This window comes from Macaca thibetana, chromosome 12 (assembly GCF_024542745.1).
Source record: "Macaca thibetana thibetana isolate TM-01 chromosome 12, ASM2454274v1, whole genome shotgun sequence".
Taxonomy (NCBI): domain Eukaryota; kingdom Metazoa; phylum Chordata; class Mammalia; order Primates; family Cercopithecidae; genus Macaca; species Macaca thibetana.
In genome coordinates, this window is record NC_065589.1 from 64,048,145 (window position 1) to 64,073,371 (window position 25,227).

The 25,227-nt window shown below is 38.1% G+C and overlaps 1 protein-coding gene across 2 annotated transcripts in view; it reads left to right on the top strand.

Moving 5' to 3' along the window:
• The window catches only part of CCDC141 (coiled-coil domain containing 141), a 258,308-nt gene that overhangs the window by 227,957 nt on the left and 5,124 nt on the right, over positions 1 to 25,227 (top strand). Inside the window, exon 26 of one of the 2 annotated variants that reach the window (XM_050750519.1) lies at positions 5,622 to 5,719. Coding sequence is in view for 1 of the 2 variants with exons in the window: in XM_050750520.1 (XP_050606477.1) it covers positions 5,622 to 5,663 (42 nt within the window). In the remaining variant the exon portion in view is untranslated. Of the gene's footprint in view, positions 1 to 5,621; positions 5,732 to 25,227 lie in introns of those variants that run through there. The other variant, XM_050750520.1, reaches the window with a different exon arrangement.

Genomic DNA, 25,227 nt, shown 5'->3' on the forward strand with positions numbered 1-25,227 from the left:
CCACAGCCAATATCATACTGAATGGGCAAAAACTGGAAGCATTCCCTTTGAAAACTGGCACAACACAGGGATGCCCTCTCTCACCATTCCTATTCAACATAGTGTTGGAAGTTCTGGCTAGGGCAATCAGGCAAGAGAAAGAAATCAAGGGTATTCAGTTACGAAAAGAAGAAGTCAACTTGTCCCTGTTTGCAGATGACATGATTGTATATTTAGAAAACCCTATCGTCTCAGCCCAAAATTTCCTTAAACTGATAAGCAACTTCAGCAAAGTCTCAGGATACAAAATCAATGTGCAAAAATCACAAGCATTCTTATACACCAATGACAGACAAACAGAGCCAAATCATGAGTGAACTCCCATTCACAATAGCTTCAAAGAGAATAAAATACCTAGGAATCCAACTGACAAGGGATGTGAAGGACCTCTTCAAGGAGAACTACAAACCACTGCTCAGTGAAGTAAAAGAGGACACAAACAAATGGAAGAACATACTATGCTCATGGATAGGAAGAAGCAATATTGTGAAAATGGTCATACTGCCCAAGGTAATTTATAGATTCAATGCCATCCCCATTAAGCCACCAATGACTTTCTTCACAGAATTGGAAAAATCTGCTTTAAAGTTCATACAGAACCAAAAAAGAGCCCGCATTGCCAAGACAATCCTAAGCCAAAAGAACAAAGCTGAAGGCATCACGCTACCTGACTTCAAACTATACTAAACAGCACACCTCTAAATAACATGTAGATCAAAAACAGATCTCAATAAGGATTTTAGATGTTTTGAAAAATACGAAATTACAAATAAAACATCAGAATATGTGGGATGTAGAAAAATAGTGTGTAGAGGAAAATGTTTAGTATTAAACGCATATATTAGAAAGAAAAAAATCTAAAATCAACCTGAGCTGTCACCTTAGGAAACTAGAGAAAGAAAAGTGATTTAAGCCTAAAGCAAGCAGAATAAAAGAAAGCTTAAAAATGAGAGTGTAAATCAATGACATTGAAAACAGGAAAATAATAGAGAAAATCAATGAAAACAAAAGTTGTTCTCTGAGCAGATCAATAAAATTGATATACTTTTAGCCAGGATAACCAAGAAAAGAGAGAAGACAAAAATTACCAATATTAGAAATGAAAGAAGGGTCACCACTACTGATCTATGCACATTAAAAGAATAACAAGGTGTACTATGAACAACTCTAAGCCCACAAATTTGATAACTGAAATGAAATAGATCAATTCCTTGAAAGACAGCCTGCCAAAACTCACACAAGCAGAAATAGAAAACCTGAAAAGCCCTTTATCTGTTAGATATACTGAACCAATAATTAACAACTTTCCAAAAAAGAAAACACAAGGCCTAGATGATTTCACTGATAAATTTACCAAACATTTAAAGGAGAAAAAATAGCCATTCTCCACCATCTCTTCCAGAAAATAGAAGCAGAGAGAACTCTTTTTAAACTTGTTCTCTTGGGTCAGAATTACTCTAATAGTAAAACCAGGTAAAGGTATTACAAGAAATGAAAACTAAAAACCGATATCTCCCATGAATATAATTACAAAAATCCTCAACACAACACTAATAAGTCAAATCTAACAATGGATAAAAAGAATGCCACACAAGACATGGCATTTGTTCTAGGTATATATAGCTCTTTCAAAATTCAAAAATCAATCAGTGAATCCACCACATCCACAGGCAAAAGAAGAAAAATAAGATAATTATATCAATTGATGCAGAAATAACATTTGACAAAAATCTAATATGTGTTCATGATAATTTTTAAAAACTGTCAGAAAACTAGTAGCAGAGGAAACTTCCTCAACTTGATAAAGAACATCTATAAAAACCTGTAACTAACATCATACTTAAGGACATCCTCTCTTACCACTCTTATTCAATGTTGACTGGAAACACTAGTGAGTGGACAGGAAAACATAAAAGTTATTAAGATTTTAAAAGAAATAAAACTAATTTGATTTATAGACATCATGACTTTCTACCTAGAAAATCCCAAAGAATCTACAAAAAACTCTTGAAACTAATCAGAGTACACAAAATCACCAAAGCAGAAGATCTGCAACAACTGCTCTCGAGAAAAAGCTAGGGAGCTGTCAGTGTAGTGATCAGGCATCTCCAGAGACCAAGGCAAAGGCAGGCTGTAAGAAATGGCCCCTTTTCCGTACGTTGGTTGCAGACATTATGGAAACCTGAAATCTAGTTGCGACATGTCACGCTTGCTTTTTCTTGTACCTTCCTCTGATATTTTGGTGGGGGTAGGGGCAGATTTGAGAGAGGTAAATTACTTGAAGAAGATGATGCTCACCAGAATGAGGGAATGCTTGATGTGGAACATAAATCAAATTTGATCATTAACTGCCATTGTCATTATCAACAGATCAAGAGAGAAAAAATAGAAATTGTGATTACAGGATTGCTGAGCTGGGCTTTCTCCAATAATAACATGACCAAAATAAAATAAAAGAAGTCCTTTTGGCCTCTGACATCACATCCTGGAGTAGATGATTTACCAGTTGGTCATCTGCTGTGCTGCAAGAATGAATGTAGCTACCGTGGATATGTACTTTCCTATCAGCAAGGATAGGCCCCGGCTGCTAGTATTATTTCTAAGATTTCTTCTTAGAAACCTAAGCTAAAATATGCAAACCTCTGTATTATACCTTAAAAAGCAGTATTTCATAAAGTGATATTTTAGTTTGTTAATTCATTAAATGATAGAATACAAATGGCTATTTTGGCACTTATAGTTAACTAGAAACTTTTCAATGAAACTAATTGTTTTATATTATCTAAATGTTAAATATAATTATTTTCTTCATTTCCTTTAAACATTTTCTTGAGGGTAATTTTTGGTCTTATATGTCAATATTCTAAATTATTTTATGGCATTGTACTTTGTCACTTAAAAGAAAACGAACTGATGCACCACAAAAGCCAAGTATTAAACTTGTATTTTATCAAAGGCCTTGTAAATATAGTAGTGTAAGCAGTAGAGCACTGTAAAGACCCCATCTGGGACTTATAAATGGATATACAAAGTACCTATTATAGGTTTTGTTCAAATCTATGGCAATACATTGTATAATTGCACCAATACTGATTTACTTTGAGAACCCAAAATGGATTATGAACACCATGAAAGATGGCCCAGGTTTAACAGGATGTTCCTGGACAAGTCAGGAGCACAGTCTAAGGTACAGGGGCTGGTCCTCAGTTGCAGCGGACTTTTTTTTTTTTTTTTTTCTTTTTTTTAGACAAAGTCTCGCTCTTGTCGCCCAGGCTGGAGGGCAGTGGCGTGATCTCGGCTCACTGCAACCTCTGCCTCCCGGGTTCAAGCAATTCTCCTGCCTCAGCCTCCTGAGTAGCTGGCATTACAGGTGCATGCCACCATGCTGGCTAATTTTTGTACTTTTAATAGAGACGGGGTTTCTCCATGTTGGCCAGACTAGTCCCAAACTCTTGACCTCAGGTGATCCACCTGCCTCAGCCTCCCAAAATGCTGGCATGAGCCACTGTGCCCGGCCACAGCTGACTTTTCCTTGGCACATGAGTCTCATTCCTCTGTGCTCTGACTCTAATCCATTCTAGGCAAAAATTAAATCAGTGAAAGGAATGATACCATCTCATAGAGAATCTCAGAATTAGAAAAGCCTGTACCATTTCTTTAAATGTAAGAGATTCTTGGTTGGCTGAATCAAAATTATATAGCAGAGTGTGTTATATGCCATAAGGATCACTGTGAATGAATAAAAACTATTTCAAGAGTTTTGAATCTTTGCTATATGTGTGTGTGTGTGCATGAGTTCTTACTTGTATGAATTCAGTAATACATAAAATGCCCAGGTGATATGTGATGTGATTAGGTTAGAAAAACACCTCATGCTAATGGCCCCAGTGCCATTAGCAACTTATGGCCTAGATTTGATGAAGAAATACGCTTCTCTCATTTTAACAGTGGTATCATACAGAGAGTTATTTATATGCATGCTCTGGATAAAAAGCTCAGCACAACTCCAGTTTTAAAATAGATAATTAAAAATCTGTATATTTCAAACAAGATTTCCAGATAGCTGTTGGAGGGTGGGAGATACTGTTAAGATATGTGTACACATATATCAACCTCAAATGTAAATTCATTTAAATTCTTCATTGATAGCAAACCAAAAAGAATTATTTCTAAACAGAACTTAGAAGTTACTTTAATTTTAGTGTAATAACAACATCATAACATCATAAATCTTAGCTGAGAAGCAGCTGTTGGTTTTTTTCAATCCATTAGTTATGGTATTTCAAGCTTCCATAAAAGTACTGAATCTAGATCTTTAAAGATGAATTTTTCTAGCTCATATCTTTAGGTTACTAAAGCAGACATGATTACTGCAGGAACAAATGTTTTGTCTGTTTATTTCTTTTTTATTGCTAATGGTTTATATGCTAATAATAAAATGTATATTATGTCTACTAAATACCTGGAAACAACAGAATTTACTTGCCTGTTTCTTAGCTTTACTGGGAATTCCTTAAAGTATAATTTGACATTAAGTTCCTGTAAAGGTAATAAATTTAATCTGAATATCTCATTCAAACTTTTGCAGATAGGGGATGCTTATTCTTGTATAAATATTGACTCAAAATGCTCTTAATAAATGCCGTTTCTCCAATTCAAGAGAAAAAATGATGATGGTGGTTAATATTTAACCACCATTAACATACACCTATTAAACATTCCATTGCAGAATAGTGGTTTGTTTTATGGAAGGACAGTAATCAAAGCAAGTTAAGACAGTTTTCTATAGTCAAATGTACTGGCTTCTCATTGTGCTATATTCCTTTTCATGTGTGGACACATGGAGAAATATTTCTTTTTCCACCAATCTGAAACTTTGCAGGTTGGCTCAAACAGACTCCATATACAGTGCAAAGATTACATGGTTATATTTATAACACCAACAGACATATTTGAAATCAGAGTATAACTGATATTTAAATTATATGACATTGGCTGTGTATGTTACTGAAAATAAATTACAACCAATCTTCATTTTTGTTTTAAATTTCTAATGATGGATATGCCTTTATATGTCTAATATAAACATTTCCATTTAGAGATAACATAGATGAGATAAATGGCTCTCTATTGATGTTGCCCTGAGAAACCTAGGGCCATCTGAATCCTTTTTAATGGGGTAAATGTAGGCTTTTTGTTGAGGTTATCATGTACCTTTATGCAAGTAAATCGAAGTCCTAAATATTGCTTATTAAAATAGTGGAACACTGAATATCATGCTTTTGAGCCCGGTCTCAATCTTGTATTCTTAGAGAAGGGAGTACTTGTTTTAAAGAATTGAAGTATTCTGTATTACTCCTCTTAAAATGTTACTATTTGGAAGAGCTAAAGACCTAAATTCTAATCCTAGCTTTGCTACAGAAAAACTCTGAGGATTTAGGCAACTAAAATCTTTGACCCTCATGTTCCTTGCCTGTGAATTATGGTGCAAAATAGACCACTTCTAAATGTGCGTCTAGCTCTCACTGATCTCTAAGGGGTATTAAACACACAATGTGTTCTTGATTTTCTCATTGGAACAGGTGGATGATATTGCCAAGCACTTGGTGTTTGGGGCCAAATGATCAAGAGACCAGTCAAGGTTTAGAACAAAATTTTAAGGAAATTTCCTGGGAAGCAGAAGACAGATAAGGTAATAATTTTGTTTGCTCAGAATAGTGTACTTTTTTGGCAGTCATAAAAAATTCTATTTATTCAATAAAGAAAAAATATAAATATATATATATGATTGTAGGACTTCAAATATGGTTCACTAAAAACTTGGTGTACCAAACACAATCAGGCTCTTATTCACCCCCAAAAGTCCCAGCCTTGAAGCCCTTTCATGCAGTTGTGGCTTTGTTGAGTGATGAAATAACTGGGAATATAGCACATAGTAGTTGATAAAAAATTTATCCCTATGTTAGAAAAAAGAAAGTCAGCATAGATATTGTCATTCTCTAGAGAAATGCAACCCTAGTTTAGTATTTGTTTTGTGTCCAATGAGTATTATAAAAATGCATAGTGGTATAATAGAACATAGAAAATAATATACCTAATGTAAATGACGAGTTAATGGGTGCAGCACACCAATATGGCACACGTATACATATGTAACAAACCTGCACGTTGTGCACATGTACCTTAGAACTTAAAGTATAATTAAAGAAAAAGAACATAGAAAATGAAAAGTCACTTTGACATGTTTAACATGTGGAACCTTGAGGAACTTTGTAGATAGATACCCTTATAAGACTGTAGCACTCTAAACAGGGCTATCAAAATGTCCACCCACATGATACTTGCTTTAATGAAAAGCTCAGTACCAGTTTCAGACAATTTAAAAATCTTAGCCTTTATTATATTGAAATTAAGTCAAATTATTTTTCCATTATGATCCCTTTTGAAATAAGCTTTCACACATTTCTAATGCTTTCTTCAGAACAGCTCATATAAATTAATTTTTTTAAAAAAAATTCTTTCATTTCAATTTAATCTATTAATACTTTAGATCTCAATCTCAGGTAAAAATTACTTTATTGCATGTAAAGTAATTGCAAATAGCATATAGTTCACAATTTTTTTCCAAATTAAGCTTGAGCCTGTATAAAAATATTTTTAAATGCCCAACAATATTCAGATATTATTTGCCATGTTTCTGTTTTCATAGGAAGAGATAATATGTTTCATAAAACTACATATCTAAAAGGATAATCTGATTTGTAAAATTATAAATTTTAGTTTTCAGCCAAAACCACCCTGAACGTGAACTTATCAGAATCTTGTCTGAGTAACTGCAACCCCTCCGCCAACCTTAAAAAACACACCACAGCCCCACTCTCCACCAGTGTGGCCAAACCAAGGGAAACAAGAAGCAGGAACATAGCTACACAGGTCAGAGCCAAATACGAAGAGTAAAAATAGTACCTTGAGCTTTCAGAACCACAAATTTTCAAAGTGAGCCAGAGGGCAGAGCAGCAGCTACATTTTCAAACAGAAGTAACTACATCTTTCTAATCAACTGCCGTGTTATGGAACATAAACTGCAGGAAATGATGTCTTAATGTCCTTTTCTGTATCAGATAAGCAGGAGGAGGTATCAGTGGTGTGCTTTACTTAGTGAGTGAAGCTTAATAAATATATTCAATAAATATCTTCCACTTATGTCCTTTAATGCAGTAGAATGCTTTTCAAAAACCATTCAATTTGTGTGTACGTTGACCAGAAAGTGTTCTACATAAAAAAAACTGTATTTTGCTTGGGTTTTGAGATGAATGTTTCATGAGATAGCTGTCTATGTATGAAAATTATTTAAATATGAGGAAAATGTGATATTCATCCTGTATTTCTCTGAAGCAGGATTTTTCAACCTTGATACAAGGTTGACATTTGGGACCAGATAATTATATGTTTTTTGGGGGTTGTCCTATACATCGTAGGATGTTTAGCAGCATTTATGGCCTCTACCCACTAGATGTCATTAGCACCTCCACCCTCAGATGTAACAACCACAATGTCTCCAAATGTTGCCAAATATCCCCTGGCAGAAAATCATCCCTGGTTGAGAACCACTATTTAAGGAAGCAAGATAGCATAAGCTTGGTCAAGATTACATGTTGGTGTTTTGTCAGTACAATTTAGAAAATAAAATCCAGCAAATAGCGTGGTCTTCACAAAGCAATTTTACTGTTTCTTAATTATTGAAACTTTTTCTTATTTTTGTTCTTCTTCTTAAATGGATTAGTTGTCCTGGGTGGATTAGTAAATAGTTTTAATTAGTTGAATAAATTTGTTATGAGAGCTAAAATTCCTGACATACCATTGCCCTGACATACCAGCAAAATGATAATGATGATATTCAAGTAAACATATCAAATAAAAGCCTGCAAAATTCAACAGACTGAAGTCCATATTCTGGAATTTGACAGAAAAAAAATTGTGGCGGTTATAATTTTTTGACAAAGAGGCCCCTAAGTACACTTGCAATCAATGGCTACATGCATAGTTCAAAATGTCATCTTTATTACTTCTGTTTAAATTTGTTTCTAGAATAGTCTCCAAGAATGTAGCTTTTTCACTTTGGAAACTCTTACTCAGACAGATCTCCAGTAAAGCATGGTAATGTAGTAGCTTAAGAACAAGTTCCTCCTTCTATCTGCCCTTCTTTCTCCCTTATATGTGAGGAAAGTGGAATTTCACAAGATGACTCTATTCAAGAGTCTTGATAAAAGTCACCTTTACGAATGCTTTTACACTGTTTTGGGAAGTGTAAATTAGTTCAACCATTGTGAAAGACAGTGTGGCAATTCCTCGAAGATATAGAATGAGAAATACCATTTGGCCCAGCAATCCCATTACTGGGTATATACCCAAAAGAATATAAGTCATTCTGTTATAAAAATACATGCCCACATATGTTCACTGCAGCACTATTCACAATAGCAAAAACATGAAATCAACCCAAACACCCATCAACGATAGACTGGATAAAGAAAATGTGGTACATATACACCATGGAATACTATGCAGCCATAAAAAGGAATGAGATCATGTCCTTTGCAGGAACATGGATGGAACTGGAAGCCATTATCTTCAGGAAGCTAACAAAGGAACAGAAAACCAAACACCACATGTTCTCACTTATAAGTGGCAGTTGAACAATCAGAACAGATGGACACAGGGAGGGGACCAACACACCCTGGGGCCTGTTGAGGGTTGGGGGAGGGAGAACATCAAGATGAATAGCTAATGCATGTGAGGCTTAATACTTAGGTGATGGGTTGATAGGTACAGCAAACCACCATGGCACATGTTTACCTATGTAACAAACCTGCACATGCTGCACATGTATCCTGGAACTTAAAATTTTAAAAAGTTACCTTTATGGGTTTTGTTTTTGTTTTTACTTTTGCTTTTGGTTTTCCAGTCAGGGGAATATTGATAATTGCTAAACATTAGGAGGTGGTAAGAATGCAGTAAAAAGAACTTTGACATTGTTTAGAAAGACTTCTGAAAACGAGCATATTGAAAATATTGCATATGTGGGCCAGGCGCAGCGGCTCACACCTGTAATCCCAGCACTTTGGGAGACTGAGGTGGGTGGATCACCTGAGGTCAGGAGTTTGGGACCAGCCTGACCAACATAGTGAAATCTCGTCTCTACTAAAAATACAAAAATTAGCCAGGCATGGTGGTGGGTGCCTGTAATCCCAGCTACTCAGGAGGCTGAGGCAGGAGAATCACTTGAACCTGGGAGAAGCAGGTTGCAGCGAGTGGAATTTGTGCCACTGCACCCCAGCCTAGGCAACAGAATGAGACTCCATAGAAAAAAGGAAGGGAGGGAAGGAGGGAGGGAAGGAGAGAGGAGGGAGAGATAGAGAGAGAGAGAAGAGAGACAGAAGAAAGGAAAGGGAAGGGAAGGGAAGGGAGGAAGGAAGGAAGAGAGAGAGAAAGAAAGAAAGAAAGAAAAAAGAGAAAAAAAGAAAGAAAAGAAAGAAAGAGAAAGAGGAAGGAAGGAAGGAAGGAAGGAAGGAAGGAAGGAAGGAAAAGAAAGAGAAAGAAAGAAGAAAGAATATATTGCTCATGTGTATCTTATATTAGCAACTTCAAATTTCCTTTACCTTTTAGTATGAGGCAAAATTCTAAGATTCCTAGAAAGTGTTAGACCTGTCAACTTCCAGGAAGGATGAGATCTGCTTCCACACTGCACACTGTCCAGAAGGTTAGGACTATGTGTCACTTGGTTCAAAGATGACTTCTAAGTGGTACCTGGAGATACTGAAGTAGACCATGTGGTTTTGTCTTTATTTTCAGAAGAATATATTGTGTTTCCTAACTCTATGTTTTTCTATATTATCCACAGAAAAAAAGCATGAATCTTTCCGATTCTAGGAAGTACTTCTGTCCTAAGAGTAATAAAGTAGGAAAGATCTGTTGTTCCACCAACAGTAGTTTCAGCTAAATTCTTATATTTGAGGCCATGTTCTCAGGTACACAATACATCAATGAAAGAAATACTTATTCACAAGACAATGTGCACCCTTTTGTCTTAAAGAAAGAAACATGTGGCACATTTCAGACAGAAACTAAACACAAACAAAAGTTTTTGCCCAAAAATACAACAGAGGAAAAAAAGTATTAGAAGTATGAAAAAAGTACTAGCAAGGACCAGTTGTCCACTTAGGTAAAGGGGCAGGAACTAAAACTCTTTTGTGGAGGTTATCCCATTTCTAAGTATAAATATTCATATGTGGAAATATCCATAACCCGTGTGGATATTACATATTTTATTGTCCTTTCTACTTTTAGAGCTATTACTGTAAAATTGTAATTACATTAGACATCTAATGTGCAGATATAACCTTAATGAATAACCCAAAGTTCTCATTCCTTGTTTCTCTTAGGTGCAGATTTTAATCTCATCCTAGAAGGCTAGAATATGAAAACCAATGATTTACTCAGGGAATGAGCCTGGCCTACCAACCAGGAGCCAAATTTAAAGTTATTGTTGTATTTCCCTCATTCTCTTCTTATTGTGGAATACACCCTAATTATCCCGAAGTACTTATTTTATTATGGTAAAAAAAAATGGGTCAGAGTACATACCTATTAGAATGACTAAAATCCAAAGCACTGACAAAGCCAAATGCTGGTGAGGATGTGAAGCACCAGGAACTCTCACTCACTGCTGGTGGGAAAGCAAAACGGCACAGCCACTTTGAAAGACAGTTTGGCAGTTTCTTACAAAACTGAACTTACTCTTTATTTTTTTAAATTTATTTTATTATACTTTAAGTTCTAGGGTACATGTGCACAACGTGCAGGTTTGTGTACATGTGCCATGTTGGTGTGCTGCACCCATTAACTCATCATTTACATTAGGTATATCTCCTAATGCTATCCCTCCCCTCTCCCCTCTGCCCACAATAGGCCCCAGTGTGTGATGTTCCCCTTCCTGTGTCCAAGTGATCTCATTGTTCAATTCCCACCTATCAGTGAGAACATGCAGTGTTTGGTTTTCTGTTCTTGCGATAGTTTGCTGAGAATGATGATTTCCAGCTTCATCCACATCCCTACAAAGGACACAAACTCATCGTTTTTTATGGCTGCATAGTATTCCATGGTGTATATATGCCACATTTTCTTAATCCAGTCTGTCACCGATGGACATTTGGGTTGATTCCAAGTCTTTGCTATCGCAAATAGTGCCGCAATAAACATACGTGTACATGTGTCTTTATAGCAGCATGATTTATCATCCTTTGGGTATATACCCAGTAATGGGATGGCTGGGTCAAATGGTATTTCTAGTTCTAGATCCTTGGGGAATCGTCACAGTTTTCCACAATGGTTGAACTAGTTTACAGTCCCACCAACAGTGTAAAAGTGTTCCTATTTCTCCACATCCTCTCCAGCACCTGTTGTTTCCTGACTTTTTAATGATTGCCATTCTGGCCGGGCGCGGTGGCTCAAGCCTGTAATCCCAGCACTTTGGGAGGCCAAGACGGGCGGATCACGAGGTCAGGAGATCAAGACCATCCTGGCTAACCCGGTGAAACCCCGTCTCTACTAAAAAATACAAAAAACGAGCCAGGCGAGGCGGCGGGCGCCTGTAGTCCCAGCTACTCGGGAGGCTGAGGCAGGAGAATGGCATGAACCCAGGAGGCGGAGCTTGCAGTGAGCTGAGATCCGGCCACTGCACTCCAGCCTGGGTGACAGAGTGAGACTCCGTCTCAAAAAAAAAAAAAAAAAAAAAAAAAAAAAATGATTGCCATTCTAACTGGTGTGAGATGGTATCTCATTGTGGTTTTTGATTTGCATTTCTCTGATGGCGAGTGATGATGAGCATTTTTTCATGTGTCTGTTGGCTGTATGAATGTCTTCTTTTGAGAAGTGTCTGTTCATATCCTTTGCCCACTTTTCGATGGGCTTGTTTTTTTCCTGTAAACTTGTTTGAGTTCTTGGTAGGTTCTGGATATTAGCCCTTTGTCAGATGAATGGATTGCAAAAATTTTCTCCCATTCTGTAGGTTGCCTGTTCACTCTGATGGTAGTTTCTTTTGCTGTGCAGAAGTTCTTTAGTTTAATTAGATCCCATTTGTCAATTTGGGCTTTTGTTGCCATTGCTTTTGGTGTTTTAGACACAAAGTCCTTGCCCATGCCTATGTCCTGAATGGAATTACATAGGTTTTCTTCTAGGGTTTTTATGGTTTTAGGTCTAACGTTTAAGTATCTAATCCATCCTGAATTAATTTTCGTACAAGAAGTAAGGAAAGGATCGGTTTCAGCTTTCTACTTATGGCTAGCCAATTTTCCCAGCACCATTTATTAAATAGGGAATCCTTTCCCCATTTCTTGCTTTTGTGAGGTTTGTCAAAGATCAGATGGCTGTAGATGTATGGTATTATTTCTGAGGGCTCTGTTCTGTTCCATTGGTCTATATGTCTGTTTTGGTAGCAGTACCATGCTGTTTTAGTTACTGTAGCCTTGTAGTATAGTTTGAAGTCAGGTAGCATGATGCCTCCAGCTTTGTTCTTTTGGCTTAGGATTGTCTAGGCAATGCGGGCTCTTTTTTGGTTCTGTATGAACTTTAAAGCAGATTTTCCAATTCTGTGAAGAAAGTCATTGGTAGCTTAATGGGGATGGCATGGAATCTGTAAATTACCTTGGGCAATATGGCCATTTTCACAATATTGATTCTTCCTATCCATGAGCATGGTATGTTCTTCCATTTGTTTGTGTCCTCTTTTACTTCACTGAGCAGTGGTTTGTAGTTCTCCTTGAAGAGGTCCTTTACATCCCTTGTAAGTTGGATTCCTAGGTATTTTATTCTTTTTGAAGCTATTGTGAATGGGAGTTCACTCATGATTTGGCTCTCTGTTTGTCTGTCATTGGTGTATAAGAATGCTTGTGATTTTTGCACATTGATTTTGTATCCTGAGACTTTGCTGAAGTTGCTTATCAGCTTAAGGAGATTTTGGGCTGAGATGATAGGGTTTTCTAAATATACAATCATGTCATCTGCAAACAAGGACAAGTTGACTTCTTCTTTTCCTAACTGAATACCCTTGATTTCTTTCTCTTGCCTGATTGCCCTAGCCAGAACTTCCAACACTACGTTGAATAGGAGTGGTGAGAGAGGGCATCCCTGTCTTGTGCCAGTTTTCAAAGGAAATGCTTCCAGTATTCTCTGATAGTAGTTTATATTTCTGTGGGGTCGGTGGTGATATCCCCTTTAATATTTTTTATTGCGTCTATTTGATTCTTCTCTCTTTTCTTCTTTCTTAGTCTTGCTAGCGGTCTATCAATTTTGTTGATCTTTTCAAAACAAACCAGCTCCTGGATTCATTGATTTTTTGAAGGGTTTTTGTATTTCTAGCTCCTTCAGGTCTGCTCTGATCTTAGTTATTTCTTGCCTTCTGCTAGCTTTTGAATGTTTTTGCTCTTGCTTCTCTAGTTCTTTTAATTGTGATGTTAGGGTGTCAATTTTAGATCTTTCCTGCTTTCTCTTGTGGGCTTTTAGTGCTATAAATTTCCCTGTACACACTGCTTTAAATGTGTCCCAGAGATTCTGGTATGTTGTATCTTTGTTCTCATTGGTTTCAAAGAACATCTTTATTTCTGCCTTCATTTCATTATGTACCCAGTAGTCATTCAGGAGCAGGTTGTTCAGTTTCCATGTCATTGAGCGGTTTTGATTGAGTTTCTTGGTTCTGAGTTCTAGTTTGAGTGCACTGTGGTCTGAGAGATATAATTTCTGTCCTTTTACATTTGCTGAGGAGTGCTTTACTTCAACTGTGTCATCAATTTTGGAATAAGTGCAATGTGGTGCTGAGAAGAATGTACATTCTGTTGATTTGTGGTGGAGTGTTCTGTAGATGTCTATTAGGTCCTCTTAGTGCAGAGTTGAGTTCAATTCCTGGATATCCTTGTTAACTTTCTGTCTCATTGTTCTGTCTCATGTTGACATTATTATTGTGTGGGAGTCTAAGTCTCTTTGTAAGTCTCTAAGGACTTGCTTTGTGAATCTGGGTGCTCCTGTATTGGGTGCATATATATTTAGGAAGGTTAGCTCTTCTTGTTGAATTGATCCCTTTACCATTATGTAATGGCCTTCTTTGTCTCTTTTGATCTTTGTTGGTTTAAAGTCTGTTTTATCAGAGACTAGGATTGTAACCCCTGCCTTTTTTTGTTTTCCAATTGCTTGGTAGATCTCCCTCCATCCCTTTATTTTGAGCCTATGTGTGTCTCTGCATGTGAGATGGGTCTCCTGAATACAGCAAACCGATGGGTCTTGACTCTTTATCCAATTTGCCATTCTGTGTCTTTTAATTGGAGCATTTAGCCCATTTACATTTAGAGTTAATACTGTTATATGTGGATTTGATCCTGTCATTATGATATTAGCTGGTTATTTTGCTCGTTAGTTGATACCGTTTCTTCCTAGCTTTGATGGTCTTTACAATTTGGCATGTTTTTGCAGTGGCTGCTACTGGTTGTTCCTTTCCATGTTTAGTGCTTCCTTCAGGAGCTCTTGTAAGGCAGGCCTGGTAGTGTGGCAAAATCTCTTAGCATTTGCTTGTCTGTAAAAGATTTTATTTCTCCTTCACTTATGAAACTTAGTTTGACTGGATATGAAATTCTGAAAATTCTTTTCTTTAAGAATGTTGAATAATGGCTCCTACTCTCTTCTGGCTTGTAGAGTTTCTGCTGAGAGATCCGCTGTTAGTCTGATGGGCTTCCCTTAGTGGGTAACCCGACCTTTCTCTCTGGCTGCCCTTAACATTTTTCCCTTCATTTCAACTTGGTGAATCTGACAATTACGTGTCTTGGAGTTGCTCTTCTGAAGGAGTATCTTTGTGACGTTTTCTGTATTTCCTGAATTTGAATGTTGGCCTGCTAGGCCAACCTTGCTAGGTTGGGGAAGTTCTCCTGGATAATATCCTGCAGAGTGTTTTCCAACTTGGTTCCATTCTCCCTGTCACTTTCAGACACACCAATCAGATGCAGATTTGGTCTTTTCACATAATCCCATATTTCTTGGAGGCTTGGTTCATTTCTTTTTACTCTTTTTTCTCTAAACTTCTCTTCTTGCTTCATTTCATTCATTTGATCTTCAATCACTGATACTCCATCTTCCAGTTGTTCGAGTTGGTTACTGAAGCTTGTGTATATTTCACATAGTTCTTGTGTCATGGTTTTCATCTCTATCAGTTCATTTATGGACTTCTCTGCATTGATTGTTCTAGTTATCCATTATTCCGTTCTTTTTTCAAGGTTTTTAGTTTCTTTGCACTGGGTACGTAGTTCCTCCTTTAGCTCTGAGAAGTTTGTTCAACTGAAGCCTTCTCTCAACTCATCAAAGTCATTCTCTGTACAGCTTTGTTCCATTGCTGGCAGTGAGCTGTGTTCCTTTGGAGAGGGAGATGCGCTCCAATTTTTTGAATTTCCAGCTTTTCTGCACTGCTTTTTCCCCATCTTTGTGGTTTTATCTGCCTTTGGTCTTTGATGATGGTGATGCACTGATGGGGTTTTGGTGTGGGTATCCTTTCTGTTTGTTAGTTTTCCTTCTAACAGTCAGGACCCTCAGCTGCAGGTCTGTTGGAGTTTGCTGGAAGTCCACTCCAGACCCTGCTGGAAGTCCACTCCAGACCTGTTTGCCTGGGTGTCAGCAGCGGAGGCTGCAGAAGATAGAATATTGCTGAACAGTAAGTGTTGCTGTCTGATTCTTGCTCTGGAAGCTTCGTCTCAGAGGTGTACCCAGCCGTGTGAGGTGTGAGGTATCAGACTGCACCTACTGGGGGATGTCTCCCAGTTAGGCTACTCAGGGGTCAGGGACCCACTTGAGCAGGCAGTCTGTCCGTTCTCAGATCTCAGCCTCCATGCTGGGAGAACCACTGCTCTCTTCAAAGTTGTCAGACAGGGACATTTACATCTGCAGAGGTTTCTGCTACTTTTTGTTTATCTATGCCCTGCCCCCACGGTGGAGTCTAAAGAGGCAGGCAGGCCTCCTTGAGCTGCAGTGGGCTCCACCCAGTTCAAGCTTCCCAGTGGCTTTGTTTACCTACTTAAGCCTCAGCAATGGTGGGTGCCCTTCCCCCAGCCTCGCTGCTGCCTTGCAGTTAGATCTCAGACTGCTGTGCTAGCAATGAGGGAGGCTCTGTGAGCGTGGGACCCTCTGGGCCAGGTATGGGATATAATCTCCTGGTGTGCCGTTTGCTAAGACCCTTGGTAAAGCACAGTATTAGGGTGGGAGTTACCCGATTTTCCAGGTGTTGTGTGTCTCAGTTTCCCTTGTCTAGGAAAAGGAATTATCTTCCCCCTTGTGCTTCCCAGGTGAGGCAATGCCTTACCCTGCTTTAGCTCTCGCTGGTTGGGCTGCACCCACTGACTGGCACTGACTGTCCAACATGCCCCAGTGAGATGAACCTGGTACCTCAGTTGAAAATGCAGAAATCACCTGTCTTCTGTGTTGCTCATGCTGGGAGCTGGAGGCTGGAGCTCTTCCTATTCGGCCATCTTGGGTGCCCCCCAAACTGAACATACTCTTGTCATACAATCCAACAATTAGTTTCCTTGGTATTTACCCAAATGAGCTGAAAACTTGTGTCCACACAAAACCTGCATGTAGTTGTTTATAGCAGCTTTATTCATAATGGCAAAAACTTAGAAGCAAACAAGATGTCCTTTAACAGGTGAAGGGATAAACAAACTGAGATACATACATACAATGGAATCTTAGGCAATAAGAAATATGCTACTAAGGCATAAAAAGACACTAAGGAATCTTAAATGCATATTGCTAAGTGAAAGAAGTTAATCTGAAAAGGCTACATACTGTATGACTCCAACTACATGGTATTCTGGAAAAGAAAGTACGGAGACAATAAGAAACCAGTGATTGCCAGGGTTTAGGGAGAGAAGGAAGGGGAAGATGAACAAGTGGAGTACAGAGGATGTTTAGGGCATTGAAGCCACTGTGTATGATACTGCAGTGGTGGATATGTGTCATTAAACATCAGTTGAAACCCACCAAATGTACAAAACAATAATGAACCCTAATGTATATTATGAACTTTAGTAATAATGCATCAATATTGGCTCACCACTTATTACAAAGGCCAGCTTCTGGATGCCAGGACCTACTTTTATCTTTTTCAAAGCTTATTGTTTTTTAAACTTACATATGCTCTTATAATAGTTGTTACTCAACTAACCTCTAATGAATGTAGTCTTTGATGGGTTAATAACACAGTTGCCTCTCCCTACTCACATGTTCTACATCCATGAATTCAACTAAATGCATATCAAAAATATTCAAAAAAGAAAAACCCCCAAATAAAAAAATACAAATAAAAAATACAGCATAACTATTTACATAGCACTTACATTGTATTTGGTATTATAAGGAATCTAGAGATGATTTAAATCATATGTGAGGATGTGCATAGGTTAAATGCAAATACTATGCTATTTTATATAAGGAACTTGAGCAGCCACATATTTTGGTATCCGCTGGGGATTAGGGGTTCCTGGAGCCAATCCCACAAGGATACTGAAGGACGAGTATACTGCAGGCATCCCCAAATCACAGTCTATCAACAGAGATGCGGGGAGACAAAGATTCACATTACAGGTGATAAGTGTTCCTTCGTTTTGACAAAGAATTTGCCAAAGGTGAAACTGTTGCTAAAGTTTCCTCATTTTAAATGGAAGAGTACACATTAACACTTAGATCCAAAGTGAAGGCCTAGAGATGAGCAGTTTCTTGCTGCTGAGATATGGTAATAAGCAATTAGAAAGTCCTGTCCTCTCCAGCCTGCTCCACTCTCATTTCCTTAAAATATGATTCAGGGTTTCTGAGAAAGTCGGTCACCAAAAGCTCAAATTGTCATCATATTTATCTGATAAAGTTGTTCATGTCCTTCATATATACGTTATTGAGCACATCATTAGTTTGCTAGCACTGCCATAACAATGCACTACAGACTGAGCAACTTAAACTTACTGAAATTTATTTTCTCACAGTCCTGAATACTTGAAGTTTGAAGATCAAAGTGCCAACAGAGCTCATTTCTTCCTAGGCTTCTCTCCTTCACTTCCATCTTCCTCCTGTCTCCACATGGCCTTTCCTCTGTTCCCGTTTTGTCTTAATCTCTTGTTCTTTTTTTTTTTTTTCTTTATTTTTGGAGATAGAATCTCACTCTGTCACCCAGGCTGGAGTTCAGTGTTGTGATCATGGCTCACTGCAGCCTCACTCTTCCAGGTTCAAGTGATCCTCCCACCTCAGCCTCCTGAGTAGCTGGATCTACAGGTGAATGCCACCATGCCCAGGATTTTTTGTTTTTGTTTTTTAAGACAGACAAGATCTTGCTATGTTACCCAGGCTGGTGTTGAACTCCTGGTCTCCAGCAATCTGCCCACCTCCATCTCTCAAAGTGTTGGGATGACAGGCATGAGCCACCAGTCCTGGTCCTATTTCTTGTTCTTATAAGGACACCAGTCATATTGGGTTAGGGCCCACCCTAATGAGCTCATTTTAACTTAATCATCTCTTTAAAGACCTAATCTCAAAACACAGTCACAGTGTGAGGCACTAGGAGTTAGAATTTCAACATATGAATTTTGGAGGGTTCACATTTTAGCCCATACCAAGAGCTACTATGTGTCGATCATTTTTCTAGCCAGTGCCACAAAAAGGCAATGGGCTGGGCAAAATCAAAACAGGACCAAAAAGTCCGGAGTGGAGGATAATAGACTCGATCAGTATCTTGGGTGATGTAGGGCTCCCAAGACTTGCTGAAGATTTAAATCAGGGAAATTTTCTGAAATTTTTATCATGGAGTGCTTATTGGTCTTTGAGGTAGACTTTAGATTGGAGGCACAAACAAACGGTTAAGAGGCTAAATCCAACAGAATAAGTGAGAAATGAGGACCTGGAAATGGCAGTAGCAATAAACAAGATTACAAAGATTCAAGCTATTTTTAGGTGGTAGAATTAAAAGAATTTATTGACATCTCAGAGGCAGGTAATAAGGAGGAGAAAACATTAAGAAAAACTCCCAGAGTTCTCACTTAGGTGATTGAATAGATTGTGATGTTATTAACTCAGATGTAAAAATCCAGAAAAAGGACACATTTATAAGGAGTTAAATCTGGGTGTTTTAAGTTTTAGATTCTCTTGGAGATACACAGTAAGAGTGAAATGTGAGTCTGGAACACATGAGTGATGAAAGGGGCAGATATAATCGTCTTGAAGTGATCCGAATGTGGTTGAAGCCTTGAAAGGAGATGAACTAACACCAGGAAAACACAAGAGTAAGAAGAGGTAGAACCTGATCAAGACCAGCAGGAGGAGAATAAGTCAGAACTGTATGAGTCCAGAGAGTCTGGTGCCATGGAATTCAAGTTTGGAGAGAGCTTCTAGAAAGATGAAGTACAAAACTACGTGAACTGGTGAAAGTGATGGGATGCAGAAAAATTATAATCTTGGGTGATTCTTCCTGGCTATGTTTTGTCAAAAAGCCAAGGCCAAAGGAAGATATAACCTGAGAAATAGTTCAAGTTTAGTGCTATGAACTCATTGACTTTTCAATCACTCAACACAAATAGTTTTCCTTTAAGTGAATTTATTTGAAGAGTTTCCTAACACATCACTTACTATTATGCATTATGAAAATACAATTTTTAAGCATCCACTGGATGAATAAGTGACAACCAAAAATGTTGCAAAAAAGTTTTGAAAAACCTCTGCCTATTGGATTTGGAAATAAGAAAGGCAATGGAAAACACAATGTGAGTAGTGCAAGGACAATGAGAAAAGAAGCTGAATGAGGGTTCAGAAAGAATAGGTGTCTTAGTCTATTCAGGCTGCTCTAGCAACTTACCTTACCCTGGGTAGTTTATAAACAATAGAAATTTATTGCTTACAGTTCTGAAGGCTGGGAAGTTCAAGATCAAGCCACCAGCAGATTGTATATCTAACAAGGGCACTTTTCTCATAGAAAAGGCTTTCTTGCTATGACCTCACATAGCAGAAGAACAAAAGGAGCTCTTTTAAGCCTCTTTCATAAGGGTACGAATCCCATTCATGAGGGCAAAACCCTCATAACCTAATCACTTGCCAAAGGCCCCATCTCTTAAAACCATCACCTTCAGGGTTAGATTTCAACATGAATTTGGAAGGAAACAAACATTTAGACATAGCAATAAGAAATAAAGAAATTAATACAGCAATAAACTCAGTTATAATTAAATGGGAAAACAATGTATCAAGTGGAGTGGCTGGTAAGGGGAAGAAGCTTCTAGACAGGGGAAGTGAAACATATTATATGGAATAGTGTGAATAGTGTGTGTCTTGGAAGAAACAAGAGTAGAAGGATCCTGAATATTGGTCTAGCCTTGAAGAGGAATAGACCCATTTTCCCCTGACACTGGAGGAAAACAGATAAGCATAGGTATATGGTTAGAGAGTAAATGTTTAAGCCCTACTCATGATAATACTGACAAAAACAGATGTATCTTTAACTTCTCTGTTGATGTTAGAAGAGAAGCAACTCCACAGAGGAAAGACCTGAAGAGAGCAAGACCCAAAGTATGGTCACAGTGGTAAAGTGTTGAAATGGGAAAGAAGAAATGAATGCCATTTCAGATCTGCCAGGCAGGACCTTTGTGGCTAAAGGCGTAGAAAGAGCTACTCAAATAATGACAATAACCAGCAATAGCTTCTACATTGAGCATTTGTTATAAAATGTGCTATGAAAAAAAATTACTAGTATCTAAAACTATTTGTAAAAGTAAAGAATCAAATAAGAACTTACAAAACCTAGTTAATGAAACCAAAACAACGGTAAAGGAGAATATTCACTATGAAGAAGTGAGTATTCCCATTTTACGAGGAAGAAATGAAGCTTCAATGATTAATCCAAGGTCATTTTGCTAATAACTGGCACATCTGGGATTTAATCCAAAGTCTGTCTGACTTAGAAACTGTGCTATCCATCATTTTCCTCTAGTGTGGTTACACATGGATGTGGGAGTCCCTCAGGGTGTTTGCAAGGTTTACACTAGGGGTGCTGATGCTGATGTCTTCAGGAAATTTTGAGAAAGCCCTTAAAGAAAACACCCTGAAAGCTTGGAGAAGGTAGGTAGAAAGTGGTAGCTAAAGAATCTTTAGCTTCAAAGGAAGAATAGACTTTGTTTAGAAATAAAAAAGTAAACATCTGGAGGTGATAATGGAAGCTGGAGAAAAATCAGCACTTGGCTGTGTGGGCACTGAGTAGTTTCCACTGGGTGAGGCTGCCAAGGGGAAACATGCATTTCAGTTAAGGCAAGGAGAGGGCAGAGGCACTCTGTGAAACAACTGGAACAGAGGTTTCACAGGGCTTGGGAAATTAGAGTCAAGTTCAAGAGAGGAAGACACAGCAACAATAGCAAAGAAAGAATTTTCCAGAAGGCTCCTTTTTCACCCCCAACTATTTTATTTATGTTAATGATCATTGCACCTGGTTTTTGTCTGTGTTTGAATTTCATTTGCTCTTTATAAAAGCAATACATGTTCATTGCACCCAAATAACATAACTAACACTTCAGTGTACTAGGCTTCTTTCCAGTTATTTTATCCCCCTGTATGTTGTATATGATTTCCACTTCTTAGATCGCTCCAGCTTTTGATCACTTTTATCCACAAAACAAAATCTTGCAGGGAGAGATGCATTTCATGGAAAAAGTTTCTGTTTGTTATTTATGTTTTTACTAAATAGAATTTATAAGTTTTGCCTTATATTTTTAATTCCACACTAGTTTTGGATACATTATTGTAATAGAAGTTTTTTTAAGAGAGAGTAATACATGTTCATGGTGAAAATTCAAATTCAGGTCAAAGGTGAAAATTAAGTTTTCATCTAAGCCCTACATGCATCTATCTCAAAGAAGTCACTTTTAACAGTTTTTGTGTATCTTTCCAGAAGTTTACTATAAATTTTCATTAAATAAATGTTCAATGAGCATCTTCTATCTAGCACACCACTGTACCAGGAGCCAGAGTTTTAAAGGTGAACTTAACAGACTTTAATGCTTCCTTATTGAAGTTTATAGACCAATAGAAGAGTCATATAATAATCAGGAAAATGGCAAAACAAATACACAAAAAGCAAAAAGAAATATGATTAAAATGAGCAGATTGCTGTGATTGAGAATAATATTCATTGTATATCACTCTGCAACTTGCTTTTTCTCCTACTGTCATGGCCATCTTTCTGGGGCAATATATGGGTCTAACTCATTATCCTTAATTGCTGGGTGCTATGGATATCATGGTTATACCACAAATAATTCAAGCATTTCCTCACTGATCAAAATTCAGGTTGTCCATTTTATCCCCTTTAAACAATACTAAAATAAATATTTTTTATACTCATACTTTTATATTTTGCAGTATCCAATCCTTTACTGCAGGTGCAACACGAATATTTTTCTCAAGTCTTTTTAATTTGACCAAAGTAGATTGTGCCATTCAAAATTATTTATTTGGTAAGTGTTTGGTCTTTTCATTATGACATCTGAGTGTCCAGTGTTGCTTCAAATAGTTTCTCCCACCTGTGAGGTTCCACAAATATTATCTTACATATTGTCATAATATTTTATCATGTTCCTTTTACTTTGGGGATTTATGTTACATGGTATGAGGTACCTTCTTTTGAATAAATATTCAATTATGCCAGCACCATTATGAACTAAGCCATTACAGATTAATTCTTCATATTTTCTTGGATCTGTTTCTAGACTCTCTATTATTTTTACTAATTTATTTTTATATTTTATATTACTATGCCAATACTTTGGTTGCTGTAGTTGTATAGTAAGCTATTTCTGGTAAGGCAAGTTCCTTTTCAATATTATAGTTATTTTTTAAAAGCTTCTTAATAGTCTATTGTGTCAGCGTATAATACTCTCTATTGGTAGACAATTATATTGTCTTTAGTTTAAATCTCCTATTAATATTACAAATTCCTAGAACGAATGGTTTTCATCATTTAATGTAATTCTGCATTGCAAAAGCAAAGAACAAAATCCACACATTAATGCATCCCTTGTCCACTATAGTTTCATGTATTAGGTAAAGGATTAGCTTTGGTACACAGCTAGATAATATATTGTATTAGTCTATTTGCATTCTGCTGATAAAGACATACACGAGACTGGGCAATTTACAAAAGAAATAGGTTTAATGGACTTACAGTTCCACATGACTGGGGAGTCCTCACAATCATGGTGGAAGCCAAGGAGGAGCAAGTCAATATTACATGGATGGCAGCAGGCAGAGAACGAAAGAGCTTGTGCAGGGAAACTCACATTTTAAAAAAATCAGATATAGTGAGACTTATTCACTATCATAAGAACAGCATGGGAAAGACTCACCCCCCATGATTCATTTATTTCCCACCAGGTCCCTCCAACAACACATGGGAATTATGGGAGTACAATTCAAGATGAGATTTGGGTGGGGACACAGAGCCAAACCATATTATCCTGCACCGGCCCCTCGCAAATCCCACGTCTTCACATTTCAAAACCAATCATGCCTTCCTAAAAGTCCCCCAAAGTCTTCACTCACTTCAGCATTAACTCAAAAGTCCACAGTCCAAAGTCTCATCTGAGACAAGGCAAGTCCCTTCTGCCTCTGAGCCAGTAAAATCAAAAGCAAGTTAGTTACTTCCTAGATACAATGGGGATACAGGCATTGGGTAAATACAGCCATTCCAAATAGGAGAAATTGGCCAATACATAGGAGCTACAGGCCCCACACAAGTCTAAAATCAAGCAGGGCAGTCAAATCTTAAAGCTTCAAAATGATCTCCTTTGACTCCATGTCTCACATCTGGGTCACACTGATGCAAGAGATGGGTTCCCATGGTCTTGAGTAGCTCTGCCCCTGTAGCTTTGCAAGATACAGCCTCCCTCCTGGCTGTCTTCACGGGCTGGTATTGAGTATCTACAGCTTTTCCAGGCACACAATGCAAGGTGTTAGTGGATCTACCATTCTGGGGTCTGGAGGATAGTGACTCTCTTCTCACAGCTTCACCAGGAAGTGCCCTAGTAGGGACTGAGTGTGGGGACTCCAACCCCACATTTCTCTTCAGCACTGCTTTAGCAGAGGTTCTCCATGAGGGCTCCACCCCTGCAGCAAACTTCTGCCTGGACATCCAGGCATTCCCATATACCCCCTGAAATCTAGGTGGAGGTTCCCAAACCTCAATTCTTGACTTCTGTGCACCCGCAGTTTCAGCACCATGTGGAAGCTGCCAACACCTGGGGGCTTGTACCCTCTGAAACCACAGCATGAGCTGTACCTTGGCCCCTTTTAGACATGGCTGGAGCACTGGGACACAGGGCACCAAGTCCCTAGACTGTACACAGCAGAGGGAGGAACCTTGGGCCTGGCCCATAAACCCACTTTTTCCTCCTAGGCCTCTGGGCCTGAATGGGAGGGACTGCCACAAAGGTCTCTGACATACCCTGGTGATATTTTCCCCCATTGTCTTGGTGATTAACATTTGGCTCCTCGTTACTTATGCAAATTTCTGCAGTCAGCTTAAATTTCTCCTCAGAAAATGGGTTTTCTTTTCTATCCCATCTTCAGGCTGCAAATTTTCTGAACTTCTATGCTCTGTTTCCCTTTTAAAACTGAATGGTCTTAACAGCACCCAAGTCACCTCTTGAATGCTTTGCTGCTTAGAAATTTCTTCTGCCAAATACCCTAAATCATCTCCCTTAAGTTCAAAGTTCCACAATTCTCTAGGACAGGGGCAAAATGCCACCAGTCTCTTTGCTAAAACATAAAAAGAGTCACCTTTGTTGCAGTTCCCAACAAGTTCTTCATCTCCATCTAAGACCTCCTCAGTCTGAATTTCATTGTTCTTATCATTATTAGCATTTTGGTCAAAGCCTTTCAACAAGTCTCTAGGGCGTTCCAAACTTTCCCACATTTTCCTGTCTTCTTTTGAGTACTCCAAACTGTTCCAGCCTCTGCCTGTTACCAAGTTCCAAAGTCTTTTCCACATTTTTGGGTAACTTTTGAGCAGCACCGCACTTCTGGTACCGATGTACTGTATTTGTTCATTTTCGTGATGCTAATAAAGACATACTCAAG